This window comes from Cricetulus griseus, chromosome 3 (genome assembly GCF_003668045.3).
Source record: "Cricetulus griseus strain 17A/GY chromosome 3, alternate assembly CriGri-PICRH-1.0, whole genome shotgun sequence".
NCBI lineage: Eukaryota > Metazoa > Chordata > Mammalia > Rodentia > Cricetidae > Cricetulus > Cricetulus griseus.
In genome coordinates this window covers 228,438,292-228,459,745 of record NC_048596.1, presented here as the reverse complement: position 1 = coordinate 228,459,745, position 21,454 = coordinate 228,438,292, and the positions used below count along the sequence as shown (strand labels likewise).

General features: G+C 43.3%; 1 protein-coding gene across 1 annotated transcript in view; it reads right to left on the bottom strand.

The window, feature by feature from the left end:
• Positions 1-11,008: 11,008 nt before the first annotated feature.
• The window catches only part of Il2ra (interleukin 2 receptor subunit alpha), a 35,599-nt gene continuing 25,153 nt past the window's right edge, over positions 11,009-21,454 (bottom strand). Inside the window, exons 3-8 of the mRNA XM_035441715.1 lie at positions 21,151-21,261; positions 17,346-17,561; positions 15,762-15,833; positions 14,976-15,047; positions 13,703-13,769; positions 11,009-11,033 (exon numbers count right to left, since the gene is read on the bottom strand). Of these exons, the coding sequence (XP_035297606.1) occupies positions 11,009-11,033; positions 13,703-13,769; positions 14,976-15,047; positions 15,762-15,833; positions 17,346-17,561; positions 21,151-21,261 (563 nt within the window). The remainder of the gene's footprint in view (positions 11,034-13,702; positions 13,770-14,975; positions 15,048-15,761; positions 15,834-17,345; positions 17,562-21,150; positions 21,262-21,454) is intronic.

Below are 21,454 nucleotides of genomic sequence, written 5' to 3'. Positions count from 1 at the left end.
AAGGTTGGTGTAAGAGTGGCCAGTAATAACCACACAAAAAACAGTCAGTACTAGGCTGTTTTGAGATTTTCTCTGTCAACAGAATTAATCCCAATCACTTTAGCCTTGGTCAGACTCCTTGGACAAGGGCAAAAAGCAGCCACATTCTTTACTAAAATATCATAAGACCAGGTCTCTAGGATGCATATTAATATTCTCCTCTGAAACCTCTTGAGCCAGGGTTCCACAGTTCATCAGATCACACCCAGAACTACTGTCTTCCATGCTCCTACTAGTATGATTCATTAAACAGCACTTAAAGAGTTCAACTGCTTTTCTAATCCACAGTCCTAAGGTCCATATTCCTTCAAACAAAAGCATGTTCAGGCTTATCACAGCAATATCCCAGTCTCTGGTACAAACATCCGTCTTAGTTAGGGTTTCTATTGCTGTGAAGAGACACCATGTCCGTGGCAACTCTTATAAAGGAAAATATGTAATGGGGTGACTGACAGTTTCAGAGGTTTAGTCCATTATCATCATGGTGGGACATGGTGGTGTGCAGGCAGACATGGTGCTGGAGAAGGACCTGAGAGTTCTATATCTTGATCAGTAGGCAACAGGAAGTGAACTTTCTCACTGGGTGTGGCTTGAGCATATATAATACCTCAAAGCCCACCTACACAGTGACATTCTTCCTTCAACAATGCCACACCTCCTAATAAAGCCACCTCCTTTGGGGGCCATTTTCTTTCAAACTGCCACCGCATGGTAATGCTATTTGGGCCTATGTTCAGCCCTAGAGAGGCCAGGCCACCTTTTACAACTTAGGCAATATTCAGCTGAGAATCTCAGCTGGTAAATCAGGGTCTGTATCTAGAGAAAGGTGGAGGGTAGCATTGTCTTTGTGGACCATTGCCTTTGTGAACCTGACTCATTACAGTACTGTGAAGTTGGAAGGAGTTGGTCTTCTCCCCACCTGTATCCACAATGCTTGGCAAGAGTACATTAGAGGACAACATATGGGAACTGGTTCTCTCCTGTTGCCACTGGACCATAGGGATCAAATTCTAGTTGTCAAGTTCAGTGGCAAGTGCTCCTCCTGGATGAGCCATTTTGCAGGTCTGGATGCAGCATTTTTGTTAATTAGAGACCCAGAGATATCTGCCTATTAGAATTGTTTAAACTGGATAAGACATTTTGCCTTCCTGACAACTAGTGGATGAGACTGGATTTACTATAGATTCAATGAGGAAGCTACAATTTCTTGTTTTGGAAAGTTTTAAATTGGCATATATATATATTTTAAAAATATTTATTTATTTATTTATTTATTTATTTATTTATTATGTGTACAGTGTTCAGCTTGCATGTATGCCTGTAGGCCAGAAGAGGGCACCAAATCTCATTACAGATGATCATGAGCCACCATGTGGTTGCTAGGAATTGAACTCAGGACCTTTGGAAGAGCAGGCAGTGCTTTTAACCACTGAGCCATCTCTCCAGCCCTAAATTGGCATATATTTTAATTGTTCATAATAACGAGTTTCATTATGAAATTTAAACACATCTATATATAAAGCACTTGGATCATAAGCACCCTCATTACACTCTTACCCCCTCCCACTCCTGTCGATGGTCTCTTTCCTCTTCACAGATGGTTCCTCTTCTAATGTCGTGTGTGTGTGTGTGTGTGTTGTGTGTGTGTGTGTGTACAGTGAGCTTAATGAAGGTTACTTATAGAAGATAACTTACAAGAATATGGGTAAGGGGTTATTACAGGAGTGTGGGCAACTTACAATTAGTTATAACATTATATTGTCTCTTTCTCCCTCAGCATTCAATAACTCCATAAATACTCAGGGAGTGCCTGACTCCTCTATAATGGAGTGTCGATGGGCCCTATGCAGGTCTTGAGCAGGTAATCCGTTTCTGAGACTTCAAGAGTGCAATGGTCACATCATATCCAGAGGAAAGTGTTTCACTCCACTCCACCCAGCTCCAACCTCTGGCTTTTACATTCTTCAGCTTGCTGTTCTTTGATCCTCCATGACGGGATGGTATAAATGGCCCATCAATGACTGAGCATTCAACACTCTTTTTGCTATTGTGTTTGTTTGTTTTTCAAGACAGGGTTTGATTATGTAGGCTTGACTGTCCTGGAATTCATGATGTGGACTAGGCTGGCTTCAAACTCACGGAGATCTGCCTGCCTCTCCCAAGTGCTGGGATTAAAGGCGTGTGCCACCAACGCCCAGCTCCTACACAGCATTTTCTAACACTATGACCACTAGCCAGCCTGGAGGAAGGAGCAGCTATAATTTCCATATGGGTCTGGAAGTATGTATATCAATCACAATCAGTCAGTCAGAGCTTCAGCAACAAAGATCCCTCACTACGTGTGTTTTGAGCTATATTGTATTGGCTAAGCGTATGTCCCAATTGGTCTTCACAACCTGATACACTGATACAGAGTGGTTGTTGAAGTATGTGCTATCTCTTTAAGCTTTAGCTCGGGAAATGAGTATGGATGCGTCTATCATACTCCTTGGCTAAAACAAATCATATGGCCTTGCCTGAGCTTCCGAGGGTGATGATGAGTATTTTCCCTATGTGGGACACCAAATATTTATGAACATTATACCCACTTTGAGTTAGTATGATGCATTCTCCTTGTAGCCCATGTATCCCATAATATGTCTTCTAGGATCTCTTTGGATTTGTAATTGTTAAGCATGAGTGTCTATAGACAGATTTTCTGTCCTACCTGGTCCCACAGCTGCTTTGTCCCAAATAAACTCACAGAAATTTATATTATTTATAAACTGTTTGGCCGATGGCTTAGGCTTCTTACTGGCTAGCTCTCTCTTAATTACTAGCCCATAACGATTAATCTATGTATTTCTACATGGTCTTATCTTACTGGAGAAGGCTCCAGCATGTTACTCCTTCAGCTAGCTGGCTAAATCCTGGTTGTAGTAGTCTGAAGCTGCATTGTTTCAGCTGTTTTGGATGTTGGATCACCTGGGCCACTGCTTCAGGGGGTCTTGCTTGAACAAACCATATCTGTGGAAACAAAAGCAGAATCTCTTTTCCAAAGTAACATGTCCTTAAACTTTGAAGTCAAGATATTTTTTAAAAACATATATGTTGGATTAATCCAGCAGCACTTATAATCAAATGTCTTTTAGCAGCTGTTGCTCCTTCCTCAGCAGTCAAACAATTTAAAGACACCACAGTAACATACAGTATCCAGACTCTCTGTGTATTTTCCATCTTTACATGGCTTTTTTTATTACTCTATTTCTTTTAATTTTTTATTTTTTCTGTTTTTTGAGATAGGTTTTCTCTGTGTATTATTGCCTGTCCTGGAATTTACTCTGTAAACCAGGCTGGCCTTGAACTCACAGAGATCCATCTGCCTCTGCCTCCTGGTACTGGGATTAAAGCTGTGTGCCACCACACACAACTACTCTATTTCTTTTGTAAGGACTTTATCCTTTTTCTTTTCTCTCCCAAGCCTGTGTGTATATTTAAACACACTGTAAACCCTTTAGAAGGTTTTCTTCATCTGAATCAGTCTTTACTGTATATCTTTATCTTTTTCTGACCACGAGACTTTTATCTGCTAAACAGCATTGCTAGGATTCAAGTGGACATTTTGGCAGCCGGTTCCAACCAGTTAGACTTTCCAACTTGGCAGGGTTCTTTTACTACCAGCTCTGGGAGCTGCGCTCAGCACCTTGACTCTGGCCTATGCCACCATCAAGCAGTTTGTATCACACTGCCCATAAACCTTTTTTTGTCTGTATGAGTGAGTAAAAGCTAAATCTGACATGCAGCATCCTGTGCGGCTTGGAGACTCTGCCTCTGCGTACCTCAGCAGGACTCTGCCATGCTGTGTTCAAGTCCAACTGCCCCAACATCTCTGCACCATGGTCTGCATGAGACTGTGAGACTAGGAAGCCCACTTCAGCTCCATTTCTGTGTGTTTAGAACCTTTTTTAAAGATTTTGTCAGGTTTGGCTGGGTGTTGGTGGCACTCGCCTTTAATCCCAGCACTCAGGAGTTCTAGGTCAGCATGGTCTCCAGCTCGAGTGCCAGGATAGGCTCCAAAGCTACACAGAGAAACCCTGTCTCGAAAGGAAAGAAAAAAAAGAAAGAAAGAAAGAAAGAAAGAAAGAAAGAAAGAAAGAAAGAAGATTTTGTCAGGTTTTACGTGGAAATTCTCTCCCCTTGTCTGGGCACCAAGTGTCAACTTGATTGGATTTAGAATCACCATGGAAACACACCTCTGTGTGTGTCTATGAAGATGCTTCTGGATAGGTTTAACTAAGCAGGGAAGGTCCACCCTGAATGTGGGTGGTACCATTTCATGGGCACACTGAGAACCACCATTCACTCTGCTTTCTGATTTTAGATGAGCCAGCCTCCTTCCACATCTGCTGTCATTCCTTCCCTGCCAGGATGGGCTGCATCCTCTAGAACAGCAATCCTGAACAAACCCTCTTTCCCTTAAGTTGTTTCTTGTCAAGTGTTTGATCACAGTAACTAATGCAGAATTGTAGCAGATGTTTTCTTAGTTTAAAACAGCTAACCCCAAGACATCTCCGGGGATGTGAATTGTTGACAAGGAAAGCAAAAGGCCATGACTCCCAAATATGCCTTTTGTGTAGCAAAGATACCATGTGTTGTGTGTGTGTGTGTGTGTGTGTGTGTGTGTGTTTCTCCTAAGACAAAAGAACAGGCCTAAGAAACTAGGGTAAGAATCATATTTTAGGATCATAGCAGTTAATATCTGATTCTAAGTTCCTGGCCTACAAGGTATCTCATCTGAACTTTTTTATACCCCAAGTTGGTTTTCTTTATCCACTTCAGTAATTTCCTAAGTCAATTATTAACTCAATCAGAATTTGGTTAAAAATTTCTCCTCAGTGTTCTCATCCCCTCTTCCTTGGGTACCTACTGCTAGAATTCCAGCAGGCAGACACTCTGGGAAGGAACAATGGAGAAGGCTATGGCTAGTCACACATTCCATGCAGAAGCCTCACTTCTCTTTCTGTCCTGGGTGTGTAAAGACGTTTAATGATGAGGGAGCATCTGATTTTATAGCAGGCAGCAACCTGCAGAGCTGCAGGTGTCCAATCAATTCCCAGTGAGGGTGCCCACCTGGAGGGTCAGTTTCCTGGGGGCTTATAGCAGAGCTCTGAGCACCTTCCTTATTAACCCTCCAGAAGGTATGCCTGCCCATGCTCTCAGCTAACCACTCCTCATGAGTCGGGCAAGTGGAAACATTTGGATCTTGTTTGGATCATACTTACCAGAGGAAAATTCATAGGGATGTTTCTAACTCTCCCTTGATTTCCCATTTCTAGTCTGTGGCTGATCTCAAAACACAGACACCTCTAAGGTCTCAGGTACTTCAGTTCAACAGGGAATTGTGGGTTAGGACTAACTTTCCTCCTCAAATCACAAAGCATCAAGAAGATCGAAGCTTTAGTCCAACTTACTATCCATGTTTCCCCTTTCCTTCACAGTGAGGCCATGAGTAGGTAGGAACAAAACCAGTTCTGTTTGTTTCCTGTTTCACTTTTCTGGTCATACACCAGGTGTGACCAGATTAACATCTAGTGATTCTATTTTCCCAAATCCATGTGTAGGTGGTTCTAAGGGTTTCTTGGCTTGTGAACTGAAAAGCAGCACTTCACTCATCACCCTGCCACACCAGCTATGGAACTTCTGCATGTAGGCTTCCTACAAGTGTTTCCAAACCTGCATCTCCATTTGTGTGGATGGGAAGTTCCCTTCACATGCGTTTGCCACTAGACTTCAGATTTATCTGGGCTATGTGGCCAACCTATGGGGCAGGACTTAGGACTCTAATTGTCATTTGTCTCAGAACTTTTTTTCTTTGAGTCTGACTTGTGGGAGTGCTTGCCTAACCTACACTAGGCCCAGTGTTTTATTCCCAGCATTGTGTAAATGCAGCATGGTGGCGTGTGCCTGTAATCCCAGTACTCAACTGGTGGAGACAGGAGGACCAGAAGTTCCAGGGTATCCTTGAATACTTCAACACATAGGAAGTTTAAGGTTCAAATAAAAGTTTAGAATGGGTATGTTGGTGCATGCCTGCAATCCCAGGAAGCTGAAAGAAGATTGCAAGTATAAGGCTGCTCTGGGCTGCATAAGGAACTTGTAGGTTTTTTTCCTCTTCTATGGCACTGATAGTGTTAGGTTTATCCAAAGACCAACTTAACATCATGAGTCCTGTATCTTCAACTTCTGCCTCTAGTTTTTCTTCCTAAAAGGTGTGTGTGTGTGTGTGTGTGTGTGTGTGTGTGTGTGTGTGTGTGTGTGTGTGTGTAAGAAACCTGTAGTATGGTGTATATATGGAGTTCACAGGGTAAGTTAATGGAGTCAGTTCTCTTATTTACAAACATGTGAGTTCCAGGGATTGAATCCAGTCATCAGGCTTGGCAGCAAGCACCTTTGCCCACTGATCCATCTCACTGGTCCCTTTCTGTAACCTTTTGATGTAGGACTAGGGACCAGACTGAAATAAAAAAAAATAAAAAAAAAAACCACAAGTCTTTACTGCTGCTGCAGAAGAGAAGATGTATTTTATCCCTTACCTCTTGAAGTGCAGAATGGAAATCAGAGGAAGGGCTCTGGAAATCACCCAGCAGCCTTCTCTTTCTGACGCTCGATTTACCCAGAAACCTTATCTGACGGGAATATCTCCATATGAACCAACAATTTCCAGAACTCCTTTACGGTTGTTGTAAATCCTTCAGGGTTGTTGCAAATTAATTGCATCTCCAAGGACAAGTAAGGAAGTAGTCCAATTAGGAAGGAGAACCCATGCCATTTCATCTCATGTACCTGCTGGAGGAGAGCTCTCAGGCGAGAGTCATGCAGCACAAGACAAGTACTTACTTGAGTCTGCTCTTAAGTCAAATGTTGATTCTCTGTCTTTAGGAAAAAATATTTTGGTGTTAATATTACCACAAGAGAAAATTTTGGAGTGGGAAGAGTGTATGTATAGATCTGATAAAAAAAATATAGGTGTTAATGATTGTTAATTTTGCCATAACAAGGGGAAAGTCATAGTGGACTCAATCAGAGTGGTATTTCTGGCCAAAGTACAGTCCAATATAATCAGTCAGGTTTCAACTCTTCCTGGCATCAGACAAATGTCTAAACTTCAATTTTGTGTCCTTGTCAAACTTAAAACGGGCTTTTATCCCACTGGTGGTTCTAGCTCCCACTACAAGACCATGTGCCTGTCAGCTAAGAAGAGCTAAGTGTGACTCACACTCTCTTCAAGGCGCAGCCCAGCATCATACACACTGCTTCTACTCCTATCTCTATGTTCAAAATCTAACCACATGGTCACATGTAGCTGCAAAGGAGGCTGGAAAATGCCATTAGCTTGTAAGGAAAATGTTGTTCTAGTTTACATTTATTTATTTATTTATTTATTTATTTATTTATTTATTTATTTTGGTTTTTCAAGACAGGGTCTCTGTGGCTTTGGAGGCTGTCCTGGAACCAGCTCTTGTAGACCAGGCTGGTCTCAAACTCACAGAGATCCGCCTGCCTCTGCCTCCCGAGTGCTGAGACTAAAGGCATGTGCCACCACCACCCGGCTAGTTTACTTTTATATTGCTGTGATAAATACCATAACCAAAGCAACTCTGGGTAACAAAGGGCTTATTTTAGCTTATATTTCCAGGTCACAATCTTATTGAGGGAAATCAAGGCAGGAGCTCAAGCAGAAACTGAAGCAGAAGCCATGGAAGAACACTGATTACCGGCTCATTCACTGGTTCATGCTCAACCAGTTTGCTTATAACCCAAGTCTACCTGCCTATGGATGATGCTACTCACAGTGGGCGGAGCCTTCCCATATCAATCATCAGTGAAGACAATCTGATCGAGGAGTGTCTTAATTGAGGTTCCCTCATCCCAGGTGTCTCTAGGTTGTGCCAAGTTGGCAATATAAATGAACTAGAACACTAACAGGATGTGCTCTTCTAAGACCTGGAGATTTTACTACCAAGGGAAGAATAGATTTAGGATGCCATGGTAGTCATTTGATGTATGACCCACTCTTGATAATTCCAACATCTCAGTTGTACCCAAGTCTGGCTGTGATGCTCTCACGAGCCTCCAAACCATGTCTTGCCTTTATCTTAGCCACATTTTTCATCACTATGACAAAACAGCTGACAGAAGTAACTTAGGGGAGGAGAGTTTGGGTTTGGCTCACAGTTTTAGAGGGTACACTCCACAGTGGCAGGCAAGGCACAGAGATATGTTGTGACAGAGGTATATTGTGGAACTCCTCACATGGTGGCTTCATAGGACAGCAGATGAAGGACACTAGAAGCAAGGCCGGGCTGGCACTCTCAAAGGTTCACCTCCAATGACCTATCTCCATGAGCAGGGCTTCTTAAAGGTCCTATAACCCAAAGTAGTTCTGCTAGCCAGTGTTTGAACCCAAGAGCCTGTCGAGGACATCTCCCATTCAAAGCGTAACAGGTTTTTAGCAGAATTTTTCAGACCTATTTTATGTTATTAAAAATTATTAAAACCAGCCCGGCATTGGTGGCACACACCTTTAATCCCAGCACTCGGGAGGCAGAGGCAGGTGGATCTCTGCGAGTTCGAGACCAGCCTTGTTTACAAGAGCTAGTTCCAGGACAGCCTCCAAAGCCACAGAGAAACCCTGCTCGGAAAAAAAAAAAAAAAGCCCACAAAAATTATTAAAACCATCAAAAATTACCGAGGATCCCAAAGGGCTTTCTTAATGTAAACTAGTATCTACCAATATTAATCATCTTTAAAAACAAAAACCAAGAAAAACTTAAAATATCATTTATTAATAATTTTATAAACATCAAGATAAATTCATTATATGTTAACACCAGAGTGATGACAACAGTACAAGAGTAACTCCTAGGAAATTTCACCATACACGTATGAAGGAGACTAAAACAGTTAAACAATACCTTAGTATTATCAAGAAAAATCTTTTTATCATATCCCCATCTCCCATAATGAATAATGACAATAATAAAAATTTAATTTAGTGAACTGGAGAGATGGCTCAGTGGTTAAGAGCACTGGCTTCTCTTTCAGAGAACCAGGGTTCAATTCCCAGCATCTACATGGCACCTTAAAAACAGCTGTTCCAGGGGATCCAACGTCTTCTGGCCTCCCTGGGCACCAGGCACACACGTGGCAAACAGATATACATTGAAAATTTAATTTTATACAAGTAAGATTGTTTTTATGGAGAGGGTGTGGGTTGAGGCAGAGTTTTGCTATGTAGGTCAAGCTGACCTCACACTTGCTGTGATCCTCCTGAGTGCTGGACTTACAAGTATGTACTACCAACCACAGCTCTTTAGAAAGATTTTAACATTATTTTTTCTTTTCTAGAATTAGTGATTTGAGATTCTACTTAACCTTTCCCCCCACCCCCAAAAAAGGTATGTTTTTGAAAGGGGCAGGGAGGTCATAGATAGGAAAAGTCTGGTTTACACTTGGTCACATAAGAGATCAAAAATGGCTCTGTCTGATCTTTGACTTACCGTAACATTTTCCACCCTTTTCAGAAATGAAAACTGATACTTCAAGCGTCTTGTGAATCATCCCAAACACTGTTAAATTTGAACATCTGACTCAACTCATTTGAGAGAAAATCTTAAGCAAGAAATTGAACAAGAATGCTCTTGGGGGCCTGGGCAACAGAACCTAGTTGCTTTTGGTAGCAGTGGAAGGTGAAAGCACACAGGGCTGGCCCGGTAGTTCACAAAGTATGGTCTGGAGATCAGCATCAAGGCACCACCCCAGAACTTGTGAGAAATCCCAATTCCACATTTACCAACTTGGAGACTGGGCTGGCACCATAGTCTGTTTTCCTAACGCTTCCTGGTGAGTCAGGATTGGGAGATTTTGGAGGGGAATTATTTGAAGATGGCCAGGATATCCAGTCTGTAGTTACTCTTTAGTATATTCATCTCCTCTGCTTCCTCATTCCTTCCATCCCTTCCATAAATATTGCTTTTTTTCAGTGTTTTTGTGATATGTACCAGGTACATGTCTGCACCTTGTATGTCCACCTATAAACATCAATAGTGCAGGCCAAATTTAGAGTACAAGTCATAGCAGTCCCAAAGAAACCATCTTCTAGAGTGGCCTATTAGGAAAGCATCTGATAAGTATATTTCATGTCCCTTGACCTAGCCTTCTGCCCCGACAATACCCTAGACACGGGCCTCTGAATATTGAAGCTCCACAGTTCCCCACGACTTGGCCACTTAGTTTTGAGGCTATTCAAAAATTGTTCTGCCATAGTTTATGTTCTTTAGAAATTCAAACTGAAGCTTCAACAGAAGGGGGTTTCCTTTCTAGGATTGAGATAAGAACATATGGAGTCCTAGTTACCAGCCCAGAGTTTTAAAGGCTGGTTAGTAAATGATGAAAACAGAAGAACCAGCTAGGGGACCAGAATTTGATAAAGGAGCCTAAGATTGGCTAGGATGAGTTTGTGAGAGAAGGAAGGGGTGCAGGTGCTGGGGAGGAGGAAGAGGGGGGCGAGGAGAGAGGAGGAGAAGGAGTGAGTATTTACATTAGTGCTGTGCTTTTCCAAACTGGGAAGTTCCCATGAAGTCACCTAAAGCTACTTTTTCAGTATTATATATGGCATGGAAAGTGTCCATGCCACTCTGGCTTTCATCAATATATATGCATGAAAACAAAGCACACAGAGTGCTGTTGGGCCCTCTCTCTCATTAAAGACATTAGAAATGGGTAGACCCCATTCTTCAATGATTAAGTCCAGTTTTGTGATGGAGTTGAAGTTTCCTGATGTGCTATTATGGCCTGTGACTTCAGAACTTTCTAGAATCCAAGGGATCAACAGGAGACACCTGTTGAGCGAGTGTTTTGGCTTCTTTGACTTCCTTTGAGCTTCATGGTTCCCATCAACTTCTCTTGGCCTCCAACTTCTCTGAGTTTTCTAGATGGTTCTCCTACTCTTCTTCCTGGAAGATTAACTCAGTCACAGCCACATGTGCCATAGTACAACATGGTCCCCACCCAAACACAAGTAAACTCAACAGTCCACTTTAATGCTGAGATTCTAAATTGGAATTCCACCTCTGAATCTTGCTACCTTCCTACGTCAGGAAACCTAGCCTCAAGGCGTTCCCATCCTTCTGACTTCCACACACATGCAGTGTCAAGTGCCCCAATCCAAAAAAAAAAAAAAAAGTGTTAGAAAAATATTAATAAAACAGTTCAAAGGGCTGGGTTGTAGTTGAAAAGGACACTTGTCTAGCATGCACAAGGCCTTGGGTACAACTCACAGAACAAAAATATGAAATTCCTGAAAATTTAACCAATGTGAGCCAGCTGTTGCACACTCCTAGTTCCTAGTAATTGCTCCAAAACACCTCTGGCAAAGATCACATTTTTCAGTAATTTAGAGGTAGGATTTCCAATTGGTCACAAGAGGGCAACATTAGGTGAAACTAGTCTCTAGAAAGTAGACTTTTTGTATTCGTCTAAAAAAATTATCTTATTTTTAATTATTTGTCCATATTGGGAGGAGGTGTAAATGTGAGTGCCGGAACCTGTGTGTCAGAGACAACGTCTTGTTATGCCCCAGGCTGGACTCCTCTGTCGTGGGTTTCAGGTATGTGTCAAATAACTCCAGAGGTATGGTTTTTATTTTGAGGTTTTGTTTGTTCATTTTATTAAATTCTTTGACCAGCGGTGTCATATTGAGATTATATTTCGGTCTCCCTAATGGTACTGTGTGTGTGTGTGGGGGGGGGATGTCTTGGGAACTCACGTGATTTTAGGCACTTCCTTACTTCCCATTATAAACTATACTATTACTTCTCAAGAAGAGCCTATCCTCTGGTTCTGAGTGTTTGGATCTCCAAGCTACCAAAGGCTACTGCCAGGTAGATGCTCATTCTGAATAGGGAGAAGGTCTAACAAGTGCAGAGACTCCTAGACTGTCAGGCATATGACATCTTGCTTCATCCCCATCCCAAGAGAACATTTTAAGGGGATGGGTAGGTTGCCAGGGTTAGAGTGGTCCCTAGTACAACAACCATCGGGGGCACCTCATTTGGGCTGCAGTGATCTCTACTTCTTGATTCACCTGGGAAAAGTAGGAGCAGGCCAGATGAATAAGAATGGGAGGAATCGGATTCCCACCTCACCCATGTATGTTACTAAAGGATTTAAGAGATCGGGGTGGGCCAGAACCTGCTTTGGCAGGACGAGGGTGCCCTTCACATTTGGGACTGCCATTGTTAGTTTAATTATCAATTTAACCCAACCTAAAAGCACTGGAAGGGAAATACTCATTGATGGGCTACCTAGATTATTCCTTGTGGTCATGTCTGCAGGGGATTGTCTTCATTATGTAAATTTATGTGGGATGACCCAGCCCATGGGGTTAGGTCCCAGACTGTATATATATATATATATATATATATATATAGAGAGAGAGAGAGAGAGAGAGAGAGAGAGAGAAAGTGAGCTTCCATTAATCCATTTCTCTCTGCTTTTGATTGTGGGTGTGACATGAGTAGCTGCTTCAAGTTCCAGCCACCTTAGCTCCCACACAATGATGGATTGCAACCCGGAACTGTGAGTCAAATAAACCCTTTCTTCCTTAAATTGCTTTGTCTGGGTTTTTTTTATCATACCCACAGGAAATGAAACTAAGACAGGGGCAGAATATCTCACACAGATGACTCTAATGAGGACAGATGGGTTTTTCTCAAGATGGTTTTATGTTCTTACCTCTTTTTAAAAAATGATTTATTTAGTTTTTTGATATAAGGTCTCATGTAGCCCAGGATGACCTTGAACTTCTGATTTTTCTGCTTCTACCTGCAGAGTGCTGGGATTATCAGTGTCCATGCCACTATACCTGGTTTCTTGTGGTACTGAGGTCAAGCCTGGGCTTTGTGAATGTGCTTAGGCACCTGGTCTACCAACTGAACAACATCCCTAGGCACTATATTTATTTCATCTATTTTGGGATCTGTCTCACTAGGAAGCTGAGGCTGACAATGCTATTGTCTATGCAGCCCAGTCTGCCCTCAAGCTCAAACTCCTGCTCTTCCTGCCTCCAGATTCTGAGTGCAGGGATTAAAGGAATGTGCCAGTATGCCCATTCATTGTCCCCCTCCCTCCCTCCCTTCCTTCCTCCCTCCCCCCTTCTTTCTTCCCTTCCTCCCTCCCTCTCTCTCACTGTTCAAGTATGTATGTATGGGTACATGTGTGAGGGAGTAAAAGTGGATGTGGAGGCTTGAGGTCAACCTTGGGTATTGTTACTTAGCCCATTCACATTCTTTTTGAAACAATGTTTCTTAAGGAACCTGGAGTTCACCAGTTTTGCTAGGCTGGCGGAGTCGGAGGAATCCACTCCAGCCTGCCTCCTCCAGACTAGAAACACGGGAGATCGCCCATCATATTCAGCTGCTGTTTGGTTGGTTTTGTTTTTTTTTTGTTTTGTTTTGTTTTAGGAAGCTTTAGGGGATGGAACACAAGTGCTCATGCCTGCATGGTAAGCACATTACTGAGGGAGGGATCTTTCCAGCTTGTCAGTTGCGGGCAGTATTCATGCTGCCAGGCCAGGGACCAGACGCTGTGGGCACTTAGCCCTTACAGCGTCAGACTCACTCACCATCTCCGTTGCCAGGTGAGCCCACTCAGAAGAAGGATGCTGATGAGCAGGAAAACACAGCTGGCCACTGTCAAAAGGGAGAGAGAGAGAGAGTTCAGGTTGAGCACTGGGGCCATGCTTTGGGGGTGCAGTAGGGTGTGGAGCCAAGGAGCTGGATCTGTAGGGCAGAGGAGAAAATTCCTTAGGTAAGCAAGGACCTCCTGCACAGCTGGAGCCTATAGCTTCTTCTTTCTATAGGAAAGGGGCTGGCACTTGTCCTCTGGAGTGGACTGCAGTTGAAACTTGAGGAAGGATCAGAGGACAGGCCTCACCATGAAGGAAATGTTGAAACAAGATGAGAAATCCTAAACACACTGATGTCTCCTGTAGACATTTACACTTCCCAAATGTTGCCTTGTGAAGGTTCTAAAATCCACCATTTTTTCCAATGGTCCAGGCAGATGTAGCTTTGAAGCCTGTTTTTTACTTCCTACCAGGAAGAACTGAGGTGCTCAAGGACAATTTTTCTCTCACTCTGGGTCATGGCTTTGTTCCTCACAAAAGTTTGGGGGGCACTGTTCTTGAAGATATATGTGGGAGGAAGTGGTTTATGCTCTTGGTTTATACTGATTGACAGGACCTAGAGTCACTTTAGAGACAAAACTCTGGGCATGTCTGTGCAAGACTATCTAGATTAGGTTAACTGAGGTAGGGAGATCCATTCTAAAAGTGGGCACTGCCATTCTGTGGGCCAGGATGCTAGCTCCATGAAAAGGAAAGTGAGCCGAGCAAAGCACTCATCTCTCTCTCTCTCTCTCTCTCTCTCTCTCTCTCTCTCTCTCTCGTTTTTATTTTATTTTCTTGAGACAGGGTCCTATCCTGTAGTCCTGGCTGTTCTGAAACTCACTATGTAGATCAGGCTGACCTCAAATTCCCAGATATCTGCTTGCCTCTGTGTTCTGAATGCTGGAATTAAAGGCATGCTCAGCCTTTCCATGTTTCTTAACTGCAGATGCAATGTGACCAGCTGCTCAGTCCCCTCTGCCATGCATCCCCATAGTGATGGACTGGATTCTAGAACTGTGAGTCAGAACAAGCCCTTCTTCCCTTCAGTTTGTTTTGTCAGACATTTGGTCAAAGCAATTCAAAAGGTAGCTAATACAACTCCGAACATTCTGAGCAATGTTAGCATCGAAAGCCATCTTTTCCCCTTATAAACATTAGTGAAAGGAGGGATCATTTCACGTCTTGGCATGCTGCACAATTTGTCCGTAAAAGAAATGAGATGACCCACCTGCTATCTGATGCTCTGCTGTAAGTATGAATGTCTCCATAGTTGTAGCTGCTTCTGTGAGGAACTGGAAGTCTGTGGGAAAGAGAGACAAGGAGACACTCAGTTTATAGCAAGCATAGGACTGTACAAGACCAGAGGAGGAGAGGTGTCTTAGTGGATTCATCACTCAGTTGGGGGAAGGGATGGGAGGGGCCAGGTTAGGAGGATCTGTCTGGAAACTTCAACCTCAGTTGTGTGATTTCTCCTTCTGACACTTCCTTTAGATTGTTTGTGTGTGTGGAGGGGGTGTGTGCATTCATGTGTGTGCATGTATTCATGTGTGTGTGCATGTATGTATGCAAGTGCCCATATACATGTATGACCTATGGAGGCCAGAGGTCAATGTCAGATGTCTTTCTTAATTGATCACTTATTTTACTTAACCTGAATCTCATTGGTTCAGTTAAACTAGATGATGGCCAGCAAGCCCCAGATATCTTCATGTTTCTGCCTCCCCAGTGCTGAGGTTATAGCCAACTAATGCCATATATAACTTTTTAAAAATTTGAGCATGGTTTCTGGGGGGTCAAAATCAGGTTTTATGCTTTTCGTGACAAATACCTTATCATCTGAACCTTCTTCCCAGCCTGCCTTGGGTTGATTATGTTGCTATAACCATAATTATATGGGGGAGAGGAAGGCAGCTAGGGCCAGCTTCCTCTATTATTCATCCCTGGAGAAGCTTGCATGGCCACTGTCTGCCCTTGCCTGGTGGCCAATGCCTGTTCTCAGAGGCTCTCTCTATACCTGTGGTGGTGATGGGACAGGAAGTCTCACTCTCAGGAAAAGGATCTCCACTTCCTTGAGATTCTTCACTAGCTGCAGAAGAGAAAAAGTAATGAATTTGGAACCCAAGATGGAGATTTGGGACTCTAATGCCTTCCACCACCTGTCAATTGCTGTTGGCACCAGCTACACCTGCTAAGGCATGACACCTTGTCTGGGCATGTCTCAGGGACACAGTTCTACACCAGGGGCACCAGAAGCAGTTAAATGGCTATAGTAGAGCATATAAGGGGGAATTCTAACCCTGACAGGTACTATCTATTGAACTGTGAGCAAGTCTTTCTCTCCAGCCTTCCTACTCAGTCCTGGACTCCACCCTTGACTTGGAAATGCGTCAAAAAATCACACACCCATACCCACCACCAAATGATGCTTTTACAGTTAATTTGTGATCAGTGACCCAGTGTGCTGGCTAGTTTTATGTTCACTTGACGTAGGCTAGACTCATCGGAGAGGAGGGAACTTCAATTGAGAAAATGCTGCCATAAGATTGGGCTGTAGGCAACCCTGTAGAGTATTTTCTTAAATAATGATTGGTGGTGGAGGGCCCAGCCCATCATTGGTGATGCCACCTCTGGGCTTGTGGTCCTTCTATAAGAAAACAGGCTGAGCAAGCCAGTAAGCAGCATTCTCCCATGGCCTCTGCATCAGCTCCTGCCTCCAGGTTCCTTCCCTATTTGAGTTCCTGTCCTGACTTCCTTCAGTGATAAACAGTGATGTGGAAGTGTAAGTCAAATAAACCTTTTCCTCCCCAAGTTGCTTTTGGTCACAGTATTTTATCACAGATATCTAGGAGCTTGCCATCCCATCTCTTACAAGGAAAACCACTTGCATGCTCTGACCCATGAGGCTGGCTCACTGGAAGCAAGTTATGGGAAAGACATAGCAACCTGAGAGAACCACGGAAGAAGTCACGGAATGTTACAAATGGCAGTAGGTGAAGAAACAAGAAAATTCATGAGTAAATTTGAGTAACTTTTGCTTATGGAAGTAGTAAGATTTCAAACAAATATGGCAGAAGACCTCAACACAGGCAGGTTGTATGTGAGCAGCAGTATGTGAACATACATGCTAAAGCAAACCACTTGCCACATACTTGTATTTTTTTTAAATCAAAGATCATGGAGTACATTAATAGGGGAGTGTAATGACAGTGGAATACTGTACAAATGATGTAACTATATTAAATACAATTGAAAGGAAAAAAAACATGCGGGTTTGAAACTGGACTTCCCCTTGTGAGCTATGGGAAGTCTTGGTAGTTGGGCAGAAATTATGGAAGTTCAGGATCATCCAGACACAGGATAGCATTATTACAATGAGACAGCATCTTATATTCATTGGAACACTAAAAAGATCACTATTTCTCTGCCTCTAACCATTTATGTATGAGCAGAGATGAGGGGATCTCAGTGTTGATCTGTTCTGCTTTAAAAGATGAGAACTAGAGGGTCAAGTGGCTTTTCCAAAGTCCCATGGCAGAGAGGAGTCTCACCTTGGTCAGATGGAGAAAAGAATGGATGGACACAAGAAAGGAACACCTACCTGGAAACTGATGGTGTTCTCTTTCATCAACACATGTGAGCTGGGGCTGAGTCCACCCTGTGTTCCCACAGATCATTTTGCAGATACTTATGGCAGGACCTTTCTGTAGGGCCTTGTATCCTGGAAGGCACTCATAGTGAAGTCTCTGTCCTACCATGAAATGATAGATTCTCTTGGTATCTTCATGTTCCCAAGGAGGGGGCTCCCTGCAGTGACCTGGAAGAGGAAAATAATTCTGAAGGTAAGTTTGGGAAGTGTAGTGAATGCCTCTGTAGGTTGCTTCTTGAACCCAGAGTAACTCTGGTTGCTAGTAACTGGGCCTTGGTTCTTATTCTTTTGTTTCTTACTGAACCTATGGCTATTGAGAGCATCCAGGGGGCAGGAAGGTAGGCATTTTAGGAAGGCATGGAACCCAGTGATGTACAGCTACTTGAAATATTCCCTCTTGGAGGGAGGCTCCTTTGGATTCAAAAAAATAAACAAAATGCACAGGTCTCTGGAAGTTCCTGAAATTCACCAAACCCCTGCACAAAGTTACATAAACAGTAACAGTGACTGAGGGGGTCCCTCAAATTGTTGGTGCTCTCTGCCAGTCCTGCAGGGATCTCCATGGATGCAACTTTCATGGGTTGTCATCCATGCTGGGGTGGGTTTTTGGTGATGCAGCTGCATTTGAGTTATCCATTATCCCAAGCCCAATAAATTCATTGGTTCATTGCATGATATGTGGATAGAATCATTTCTTTGGCTTATTGTCAGTGTTCTATCTGATGAACAGATGTTTGTACAAGGCTCCCTAGGAAAAGTCACATAGTGACCTGTCACTCGTGCAAGGGTCAGATAGTTGATTAGTCAAGTACATAGGTAGGTGGATAAAAAGTGGGTATTGCAAGTGAAGAGTGGATATCTGCTAGGGTTACAGGGGATGAGATCTTCATTTGATTGATGTTCTGAAGATCCTGAGGGTTTTTCAAAAGTAGGGGCGCTCAGCTGGGAGCCAGCAACAGGGCAGAGCACTCTGTGTTTCCACAGAATAAGTGAGGAGCCACAAATTTGAGTGGCAGTTGGTAATCATTCTAGGACTTTGCTGAGCTGACAGAGGATAAGCCTTATATCCAGAGGAGGGGAGACACTGAGAGAATCTCAGAGAAATGCATCATGGTCCCTAATTAAACCACATCTGCAGCTTGATCCACTTTGACTCCATCAGACCTGTGCCCAGAAACTTCACACTCACTGCACTGACCCAGGCTTGGCTGAACTTTGCCCCCCCCCCCAGATCATGGCCAGTTCTGATTTAATGGAATTCCATACCCACTGCCCTCCATGTGATCAGATGGAACTATATAGCTTATCTAAGTCTGGATCATGAAGTCACTCATAGGTTTGGAACCTGCCAGATTCTCAAAACAATCTCCAACAGGACCAACTGCATACAAGCACTCTGCCCCAGTAGGAAGCTGAGTGTTCCTGGCTACATTGCAATTTGCCTAACAGAACTAGAACTGTGTTTCAGTCTCAAAACAAAATATTATTTTAAGGTCAAAAAATCATAATTGAACAGGACCTGTTTGAATTTGGTACTTTTTGACTTTTCAAGACAGGGTTTCTCTGTAGTTTTGGAGCCTTTCCTGGAACTTACTCTGTAGAACACACTGGCCTTGAACTCACAGAGATCCTCCCATCTCTGCCTCCTGAGTGCTGGGATTAAAGGCGTGTGCCAGCACTGCCCAGCTTTGATCTGTTTCTATAAGATGGAAACACCAAACTGTGACAATTTATGAAACATCCCTCAGCTAGAAACAATTCTCTCTCTCTCTCTCTCTCTCTCTCTCTCTCTCTCTCTCTCTCTCTCTCTCTGTGTGTGTGTGTGTGTGTGTGTGTGTGTGTGTGTGTGTGTGTGTGTGTGTGCATGAGGAGGGCATTATACAGTTCAGGTTGGCTTTGAACTTCTGATCCTCCTGCTTCTGCTCCCCAAATGTCAGGATAACAGACATGTACAACCATGCCTGGTTCAGCTGATTGTCTTGAAGGGACCAGCTCCCCATTTCGGCAGCCATAACAGCCTAACACGGGCTTGCCTGACCTTGCCTTGCTCACTAGGAGGTCAGATGCCTGACTGGTGGCAAGGAACCAATCAGAAGTTAGCTGGTGGTACTATGCTTTACGGTCTGGATGTGCTTTACGGCAAGTTCACAGCAATGATGTGCAGAGCACATCACCCTGGGAGGGCCTATGGGCCATAACAATTAGTTGACCAATCAACACAGGGCCAGTCCTCCAAGCCTGGAGGCACACCAAGTCTGAGCCTGTGTGTACCCCTAGACACTCCCCTTACGCTGCCCTATTAGATCTTTGTCCCATGGTTACTCGGGGCCTTTTCCCAGTCATCTGCCATGATGGATAGATGAAAGGCCCGAGCTAACATGGGGTTAGCTCGTTAAACAACTGCAATAAAACCTTTTGCTGTTTGCATCAAGCTTTCCCCTCCACATGGTGATTGGGGTCCCTGCAGTCCTGGGCCGAGATCCTGGGGGCCTGAGCCGCTGGGGGGTCTTTCAGTCTCTTGAGTAAGAACAAACATTTACTTTCAACAACTGTAAAGGTTTGCACCAGTTAGCAGGAAAGTAGAGCAAACATCACATGTATTTGGAAACACTGTTTAAGCCCCCTCCCCTATCTCTCTCTAAACCCTGGGCGTCTCAGAAAGCCAACAAATGATGACCCCTCCCCCAGAGATGTTCAAGACCACTCCCACAGGGTATTTAAACTGTCCCCCAGAAAACAGACTTGTGGTTTTCCAGTCTCTCTTTCCTGTCTCCTCTCTGGGGGTCTGGAAGGCCCTCTGGGACTGTTATATCCATTAATTGTGGACTTTTCCTAATTCGGTTTGATTTGGTGGTCTGATTTGGGTTACTGCTTTGGCAGAGAGGCTTATTGGGGTGCAGAAACTTTTCAAAAACATCACATTGCAATAATGCTTCTTGATTGGCCTTTCTTTCCCCACCAGAATATTGGATGCTGTGAGTAGTTAAAAATAATCCCTCAGTAGAAAGATCTCTCATCTAATTTAAGCAACTAGAGGTCTTACTTTCACCCTATGATGTGACTTTAACTAAATTGTTTAACTTCCCTGTATCTCAGTTGATTCACTCAGTTATGGGGTTCATATGAGATTATACATGATATAATAAAGTTCTTTGTAAGGTTATAACTTTGTCATAAGACTATGGGTCTTCATATGACCAACAGGTCTCTGCAAATCCCAGACTCTCTTCCTGACATCGTGGCTTAATTTATTATTATTTCATTTGGGAAAGGTGTGGGCAGACACAGTGCCCACTCATCCACACCTCATTAACTAGTAAATAATTGTCTGTGGCTATCATTTTGTAACCCTGTTCTGTAAGAAGCAAATTGTTATCAATGATTTTGCTCAAAGTTCATTGTCTTACACTCAAGAGAAAATAGGAGGAATTCCTGAGGCACCATTGTTTATTTAATTTGTTACTCCTGTGGGCACATGCCTAGATGACAATTATTTGCAACACATGCCTTTTAACTGAATTGAATCTTCATTTGAATTCTTATGCTCCCCAGCCATAGTCTATGTTTCCTTCAGAAAGAGTGGTTTGAAATGCTAAACAATGAGTACGCTAACATTGGGTGATGTTGTTATTTGCATGGTGTTCTGATCAAAGGAAGAGTTGCACCTGTCTGCCTCATTTGGCTCATCCTTTCCATTTGGCCAAAGGTCAGCTCCCAGGAGCCAGCTAGAGGATGGTTGTCGAGATGCACATCTTACCTGGAAGGTTCCCTTGGTGCACAGACTGTGTTGATTTCTGCATTTCTGTGGTTTGCCAGTCTTTCTGGTCTTCAGGTTTAGGTGTAACTTGCTTTCTTAGGTTGCTATTGGCTAGAGAATATGGGAGAAATGAGGCAAGTAAGTTTGCAAATGCTCAGAATAGAAAAAAAAAAAAAGCTGTTTGTGCATTCATTCACCCCAGGACATTTCTCTAGTGCTGAGGAATAAATAGCTCAGTTGGGGGGGGGGGGTTGCAAAGATGTGCAAATAAGCACTCCCTTGAATGGGGCTTGAATACCTAGTC